Here is an 8,685-nt window from a genome sequence, read left to right as displayed (position 1 = left end):
TGCCTGGACCCAAGGCAGACAGTGCACGGTAGGTAATGTTAAAGGATAGGAAGAACAAGATGAAATGCAACACTTTTAATTTTGATATAAATTATGTAAATACTTTGCAGAAGTATCTAAGATATTCCACTGTACAACATACCAAAACGGTATCCGAGAACTTGATGCAAACTGTGAATAAGGCACAAAGTTTATTTATACTCATAATTGCATCCTAAATTGTTTTATAAATCAAATTTACAACGCCCCATAAAGTCTGTATATTCCGATTACTCCTTCACATTTTGATATTTAGCACAACATTCATACACACTTCACACCGTGACCTCTCCTCCTCAAACCATACACAAGGCTAAATAAATACTAAGTACTGAGTACTTGAGACCTGCTTCACTTCAAGCTGACAGGCAGCAGCTGCTCTGATGAATCAACAGACTGCTTGTCCTTCAGACACACACGTCAATGCTGTTCGAGCACCACTCAACAGACTCAAGTCACTCTCAAGTAGCATCTGACCGGCAGGCTGTTCTATGTCTCATCGCTGTCATAGTCCTCTATTATTATATCCTCCTCTTCCTCCTCTTGTTCCTCCATGTCCACCTTGGAGGAAAAGGGCTGAGGCTGGCTGGCAGGCAGATCGCTCCCACTGTTCTGACTCAAAGGAAGAGACCAGGTTTCTGGGTCGGCCGTCTGAGCGGGTTCACCCTGAGCTTCCTGAGCAGGCTGTCCTCCACTGCGCAGGAGCTCAGCCCCGCTGTCAGGGTCTATCAGCCCGAGCTCTCGGTCAGTCAGGGCTTCCATTTTCAACCTGTCAGAATCACAGTGAAGACATCAATGGAAACCAAACAGGAGATTTCTTTAAATTATAACCTAAGTGGTCTTTCCACTCACATACACACAAAAAATACAAGGCGATGACCAACTGTGAATAAATCCTTTCTGCTTACAAGAGTGTTACTGTCTTCAGCAGAGTTCCTACTGACTAATATTCATATATACATTTAAAATGAGCATAAAACGGAAACCTCAGAAAACATGAATGGAACTACATAGACTGTCCAACGAAATACGTAATTTAAAATAGAAATTAAAGTTGGGCATGGTGCTCACACCTTTAACCCCAGCACTCAGGTGGCAAAGGCAGGCACTGGACCTCTGAGTTCAGGCCAGCCAAAACTACATAAAGAAACCCTGTCTCCAAAAGGAAACTGAAACAATCACTTCGTCCAGGTGTGACGGTACCCCTGTCATACTAACTCGTGGGAGGTTAAGGTAAGTTTGAGTTGAGCTTCCACCACCTAGTAAGATCTTGTCTCAAAACAACAAATCTATTATTACCTTCTTTTATATTATTTTTACTTCTTGTTGTTACCTTCTAAACTAGAAAAGCGCACTTTAGTTTTTTTATTTTTATATAATGTCTACAGTTAATCAGATGCCCTAGCCTGAGTTACAAGGCAGTTGTAACTACCACGCATGGGTGCTAGGAACCAAACTCAGGTTCTCTGCTCAGTGCTCAATCAGTGAGCCATCTCTTCAGCCCTAGTTCCTTTTAAAAATTTTGAATTAATCGACTGATTCGTTTTGAAGACAGGGCCTATCTACATAGCTGTGTCTGTCCTGTAAAACAGGCTGGCCTTGGGCTCACAGAGACCCACCTTCTGAGTGCTAGACATGAAGATCAGTGCCCGCTGTTTTGTGTTGTGGATGACATTTACTGGCTGTACGTAAGCGCACTCAGTAGACATTTGTACACGTTTTACAAGATGATCACCTTACCTTCCAAAGTTTCGCTTCAAAGGAAGTCTTCCAATATCTTGGATAAAAGAAATCTGAGCTGAAAAGACATTTTAACAAAGTTTTAAAAGCCATCATTTAAGAATGTATTCTTAGTTGACAAATTTAAACTATACATTTATGGGGACATGACATTTTCATGTGTGCATACCTTATAGAATAGCTACATCAAGCTATATAACATTTATGATACTACCTAATTTTTTTTTTTTGGTGAGAACACTTGAAATATACTCTTGGGTCACCAAGATGACTCAGCAAAGGTGCCTACCAGCAAGCCTGATGAACTGAGTTCAAGCCCCAGAACCCCCTAGATAGGAGAGAATTGATTTCAGTAGTATCCTTTGATATTCATGTGAATGTTGTGGCACACACACATGCATGTACACACATATACAATAAATAAATTAAATAACTCATATTTTTCAAATGCATATTAATATTAGCTACCATGATGAATAAGACTTTTACACTTATCTCTTTTGTCTAATGTTTTATGTCATTTGACTAACACCTCAGTTTCTTTACTTGATCTCTGGTAACCAAAAATTTACTATGAATTTGAGTTTCCTTTTCCTCATGCAAGAGAGATTATGCAGTATTTTTCTCTTTGTACCTGGGCTGATTTCATTCATTTAATGTCTTTAAAGTTCACACATGTTTTTGCAAAACAGAAGAAGGGGTTTTTTCCTAAATAAAATATGCAAATGGCCAATAAGCAACCACCACCATTATCCTCAATGCTGACCATCACTAATCCTTAGGGAAAGTGAGCGAGACACCACTGCACAGTCAATGGAACTGTTACTTTAAATTAGTAAGGCAAGTCTTCAAAAAATTAAGAATCAGCCGGGCAGTGGTAGAGCAGGCCTTTAATCCCAGTGCTTGGGAGGCAGAGGCAGGCGGATTTCTGAATTCAGGGCCAGCCTGGTCTACAGAGTGAGTTCCAGGACAGCCAGGGCTACACAGAGAAACCCTGTCTCGAAAAACCAAAAAAGAAAAACAGGCAGTATGACCTCCAGTCCCCACAAAACAATAATGACCACAACAAAAGGAGGTACAGATACGGAAAGGAAAAAGGCTGACATAAACCCTGTAGGGCTAGGCAGAAACCTATTCTATTGTGAACTTGTAACACACACACAAACCATTCTAGGTTTCTTCTCATGACAGAGCTTAGAAATGACACTGGGTTGCCAGAGATGACTCAGCTGTTAAGAATGCTTAAAGCATTGGAATCAAATTGGCTCTCAGCTGCCACATCAGCCAATGACAGACACCTGTCATCCCATCGCTAAAGGATGCAGCTCCCCTTCTGCCTCTGCTTGCATTTGCACCCATGTGCACATACACATAATAAAAAATAAGAAACAAAAACTCAGCTGAAGACAGTACCAACTAGTCAAATTTGAAGAATTTGAGATAAAAATAAACGATAGTAAGAAGTTACAACTGAAGAAGCAAGACTCTAGAGTCTTTATCAATACAGACCCAAAATTCAAACAAAGGAGAATCAAAACTACTTATAGTACAATTCACAGACAAAAACCTAGAAGGAAGGAAAACCAGCTGTCAGCCTCTGTAGATTAAAACATGTAACTTGGTGGCTGGAGAGATGGCTCAGTGGTTATGAGCACTGACTGATCTTCCAAAGGTCCTGAGTTCAATTCCCAGCAACCACATGGTGGCTCACAACCATCTGTAATGGGATCCAGTGCTCTCCTCAGGGGTGTCTGAAGACAGCTACAGTGCACCCATAAATACAACAAACAAACAAACAAACCCATGTAACTAACAGGTAGCGAGTGCTCTGCAGGAAAGGAAGCCTGTTACCTTTATTTCTCATCGGAATGGTCAGCAGAGCAAGATATGGCAAGAGCTGAGTCTGAAGACACAAAGCTGGTAGGCAGAAGTCAAGGAAGAGTGCTTTTGCTGCCAGGCAATTTTCCTGATACTGTGGAAAATAAAATCCAAAAGGCAGTTATATGCATATGCATGGTATTGTGGTACATTTTAATCCCAGCACTCAGGAGGCAGAGACAAGTAGATCTTTGTGAGTTTGAGGCCAGCCAGACCTATACAGTGAAATCCTGTTGGAAACAAATGCCAATTCTAACTGTATATAAGTTCATTAATACTTTGGGTTTGGTTAATTTTGGTTTGTGATATTTTTATTTATTAGTAAGTTTTTAAATAAAAGTTTATGAAATAAAAAATTAAAAAGCCAAACACCCAAGTAAAGCAAAAACAAAAAAAAATGGTTATGAATTCATAATTTATTATGCTACAAAGTCTGTGAATTTATGTACCATAAAGATACTTTTTTTTTTTTTAATGCAACCAGGCTGGCCTCCAACTTACAATCTTCTTGATTCTACCCTTTGAGTATATAAATATACTTAAAATGCTTATCTAGGACTGGTAGGATATAAAGGTGTTCATGGCCAAGCCTGTGACCTGAATTCAATCCCTGGGTCCCATATGGTGGGAGGAGACTCTCAATTTATCTTTTGATATCTTTATGTTCCTCTCCCCAACACACACATACACACACACACACACACACAAATAAATAGAATTTTTTAAAAAGTTGTTTAAGTAGTAATTCTTTTTTTTTAAGATTTATTTATTTTATGTCTGAGTACACTGTAGTTGTCTTCAGACACACCTGAAGAGAGCATCGGATTTCATTACAGATGGTTGTGAGCCACCATGTGGTTGCTGGGAATTGAACTCAGGACCTCTGGAAGATCATCCAGTGCTCTTAACTGCTGCTCTACCATTAGCTAACAATAGCATGCTACACTGGCAGCAGCCTCACACATCTGCATCCACCAGACGTTTCACAGTATGGATTCCTTTACTCAGTGTCTCACCTACACAATTTGACTTGTTTGATAAGAACACCTAGGATGATTATTACACAATGGTAAAAACTCAGTAAAGTTCTCAGGCTGTGTCTCCATCCCAAGTTATGTCTAACTACATTATGATTAACTAGTGCAACCACAGAGTAGTGCAACAAACCTTAAGCTCACTGCCTCTTACTGAAATTTGTATCCTAAGATTTAATATTTTAATTTATCTAATTTTAGGTTTTTGAAATAGGATCTCCTCATGTACCTCAGGCTGACCTCAAACTTGTAACCATTTTGCCTCAGCTTCTCTGAAAAGTGCTAAGATAACAGAAATAAGCTACCACACTGAATACTATGTTATTTCTGTTTTTGTTTTTAGATAGGGTCTCTCTATGTAGCCCTGGCTATCTCAGAATCCACTATGTAACCCAGGCTGGCCTTGAACTCACACAGGTGTTCAAGGTTCTGCCACTTGAGCTCTGGGATTGAAGGCATGAGCCACCACACCTATAAAAATCCTGGGTTTAGGAGCTAGCTTACTAGCAATGAATTATACTTTTCTTTCTAGTTAAAAAGGCATTAAGCTTAGCAAGGCAGCACAGGGTAGGAGGATCATAAGTTGTTTAGGAAGACCCAGGACAAGATGCTTAATTAAAAACCAAAAAACAAAAATCCAGCTTTGACACATAATACATACATGATGAAGTTAGTGTAGGGAGTCTCACTATGTAGTTAGCCCAGGTGAACTTGAACTCATCATCCTCTTACCTTGGCCAACAGTGCTAAGACTATAGCTCATCTCAATTATAGCTATAGATTATAGCTTATCTCAATACCCATTATATTAACCATTTAATTAATCTCAGGTAATTTCAACAATAATAAAAATACTTACAAGACTACCCAGCCACAACCATTAACCAAGTAGCACAACTACATATTGTTAACCCCTATTCCCCCTCTACCTCCATATCATCAATCTCATATGCCATTCGATCACATATATTATTAAAATAAAGTAACTCAATATCATCATAATTCATTACAACGTTACCTTTTTATGTATTAGAAACCACTGGGGTTTATGTAAGGGTCGAAAGCTTGATCCTCCTCCTTGGCAAGGAGCGAATCCCCGGGACTTATTGGAATGCATCACACCTCTTGTAGCTACAGATGTACTATATTCCCTGAGTAAAGAGCGTGTCTGGCAATGAGACAAGATGTAAAACATTTATGAAATACTATTGCTGTTATTACCAACACATAAATAAGAATGGCTTATATGTATTTTGCATATTTATTTTCTGACATCATCAAAGGCTTCTACAAAATTATTTAAAACAAACTCAACTGAGACAGAGATCGAATGCACTGGATGAACTTCTGAATAGGGTCTTTGGTGGAGTTGGTAAAGTCTTTAGTAGGGTTGGGAGAAACATTTTTAGGGCAACTAGAAAATAATAGTAAATTACTAAACTATTTTTGCCTTGTTGCTTTTTAAGACAAGGTCTCCTCTAAGTAGGCCAGGCCAGTGTTAACCTTGATGCTTCCTGCCTCACCATCCTGAGTATCGGAATCACAAGTGTGTACCATTATGCCCAACCTAAATCAATATTATCTAAATTAACAGCAACTTTATTAAGTGTGATAGTATTATTATGGCTTTAGTAGAATGGTCTTTATTCATGTATGTTTGCAATTATTTTCCCATTTTCCACCAAAAACTAGTATACAATATGTAAAAGATTAGGTAAATATAGCAAAGTAGAAAAAAAAATAGGTTAAAGGTATGTAGATTTTTCTTTTTCTTTTCTTTTCTTTTTTTTTTTTTGTTTTTTTTGTTTTTTTTTTTTTGTTTTTTTTTTTGTTTGTTTGTTTGTTTGTTTGTTTTTGTTTTTTTGAGACAGGGTTTCTCTGTGTAGCCCTGGCTGTCCTGGAACTCACTCTGTAGACCAGGCTGGCCTCGAACTCAGAAATCCGCCTGCCTCTGCCTCCCAAGTGCTGGGATTAAAGGCGTGCACTACCACCGCCCGGCTAGATTTTTCAATCTACTGTTTTACAATTTACCTATAAATTTGAAATTCTCGAAATAAAAAAGGAATTATGCTTAGACATGGTAAAACTTTAAGGTGATGGCTACGCCTATTACTACACTGATCACTATGCAATGTGTCCATGAATCTGACACCACACAGTATTTCCTGTATGTGAAAACATGTGGTAATTAAAAAGGGTTTTGTCAAAAACTAAATGAAGGGCCATGAGATAACCGTGCATGCCTTTAATTCCAGCACTCAGGAAGCAGAGGCAGGCAGATCTCTGAGTTGCTGGGATCAAGGATTGTTGTGAGCTAGCCTGGGATCCAGGAGTGAGTTCCAGGACAGCCAAGATTACACAGGAAAACCCTGTCTCAGAAAGAAAACAAAAACAAAAAACACAACAACAACTAAGTGAAGGAAAACTGAGTAACTATAAATGCTAATGATTGTTTATAACTATAAATGTAATGATTGTTGTGTTTTGTTTCTGGTTGTCCTGGAACTTGCTCTGTACATCAGGCTTGCACTCAACTCAGAGATCCACCTGTTTCTGCTTCCCAAGTGCTGGGATTAAAGGTGTGCACCACCACTGCCTGGCTTTTAACTTTAATTATGATTGCTAATGACATATTTATAACCAGAAAAATATTAATATAGCAGAGCAGTGCTGTCCAGCTGAACTTCTTACCATGATGGAAATGTCTTATAGATGAGCTGTACGTAAATATTAGCCACACGAGACCACCAACTGCTGCAAAGCAGTTGGGTGACTGAGACACTGAATTTTAAATTAAAATTAAGTAGCTATTATACTGGTCAGAATAGTATTAAGATATTATGAAAAATAGCCGGGCGGTGGTGGCACACGCCTTTTATCCCAGCACTTGGGAGGCAGAGGCAGGCGGATTTCTGAATTCGAGGCCAGCCTGGTCTACAGAGTGAGTTCCAGGACAGCCAGGGCTACACAGAGAAACCCTGTCTCGAAAAAAACAAAAACAACAACAACAACAACAACAACAAAACAAACAGATATTATGAAAAATATCTAAGGAATTTTGGCACAGGCTCATTGGCATACCTGTTGCTTGAGATACTAGGTGCGTGGGGGCGGGGGGGTAGTAAAAGGATCACTTGAGTTCTAGAGTTCAAGACCAACCTGAGCAACACAGCCACCAATGTCCTATCTCATAAACCCAAGAGGGAAAGAGGGATGGGGAGACAGCTCAGCAGGAGAGAGCACTTGTCAAGAGAGCTTAATAACTTTGAGTTGACTCCTGGAATCTACATAAAAGTGGAAAGAGATCCTCAACTGCCCAGAGTTGTCCTTGACACCCACCTGCTGCCATGTTAATTAGGAAGAAAGTAAAAACAGATCCCTGGTTTTGGTCCAGGTAAGCCCAGGGCATTGTGTATCCTAAGCATGTGCTTTAACATTGGGTCACATTTCCAGCCAATGCATATTTTATAGTAATTTCAAAAACCTAAAAAATTTATTTTAATTTTTAGTGACTGCCAAATTTTCTAAGTACAGGCCTGGAGAGAAGTCTCAGCACTTAAGGGCGCTTGCTGCTTTTCCTCCAGAGGACCTGAGTTTGATTCTCAGCAACCTGGGTCAGGCAGTTCAGAAGTGTCTATAACTCCAGTGTACACATATACATATGCAGACACACCAATACATAATAAAAAGTAAATCTTTTAAAGATGTCTTGAGAATGTGTTAACTTTAAAATTAGAAAATACAGGCTGGAGATATGGCTCAGTGGTTGAGAGCAACTGTTGCTCATGAGGAAGAACCAGGTTTGATTCCTAACACCCAACAACCTCTTCTGACCTTATGGTGTACAAGCCTATACACAGTCATGCATACTAAACAAACAAACATATAAACAAGTAAGATTTGAAAAGAACATTAGAAAAAATTAGTGCCTTATATCATCTAAAAAAATCAGATACCCTGAGATTTATTATAAACACTGACTTGAATAATTAGA

The 8,685-nt window shown here is 39.0% G+C and overlaps 1 protein-coding gene across 2 annotated transcripts in view; it reads right to left on the bottom strand.

Annotated features, from left to right (window-relative positions):
- Positions 1–60: 60 nt before the first annotated feature.
- Rad17 (RAD17 checkpoint clamp loader component) overlaps positions 61–8,685 on the bottom strand; it is a 34,336-nt gene continuing 25,711 nt past the window's right edge. For both annotated transcript variants that reach the window (XM_034523287.1, XM_034523286.1), the window contains exons 14-17: positions 5,710–5,859; positions 3,631–3,751; positions 1,780–1,837; positions 61–808 (exon numbers count right to left, since the gene is read on the bottom strand). In XM_034523287.1, coding sequence (XP_034379178.1) covers positions 529–808; positions 1,780–1,837; positions 3,631–3,751; positions 5,710–5,859 — 609 coding nt within the window. In that variant the 3' untranslated portion in view covers positions 61–528. The remainder of the gene's footprint in view (positions 809–1,779; positions 1,838–3,630; positions 3,752–5,709; positions 5,860–8,685) is intronic.

The sequence above is a fragment of the Arvicanthis niloticus genome, chromosome 19 (assembly GCF_011762505.2).
Source record: "Arvicanthis niloticus isolate mArvNil1 chromosome 19, mArvNil1.pat.X, whole genome shotgun sequence".
In the NCBI taxonomy this organism is placed as follows: Eukaryota; Metazoa; Chordata; class Mammalia; order Rodentia; family Muridae; genus Arvicanthis; species Arvicanthis niloticus.
The sequence above is the reverse complement of the archived record's forward strand: the minus strand, read 5'-3'. Positions and strand labels throughout refer to the sequence as shown.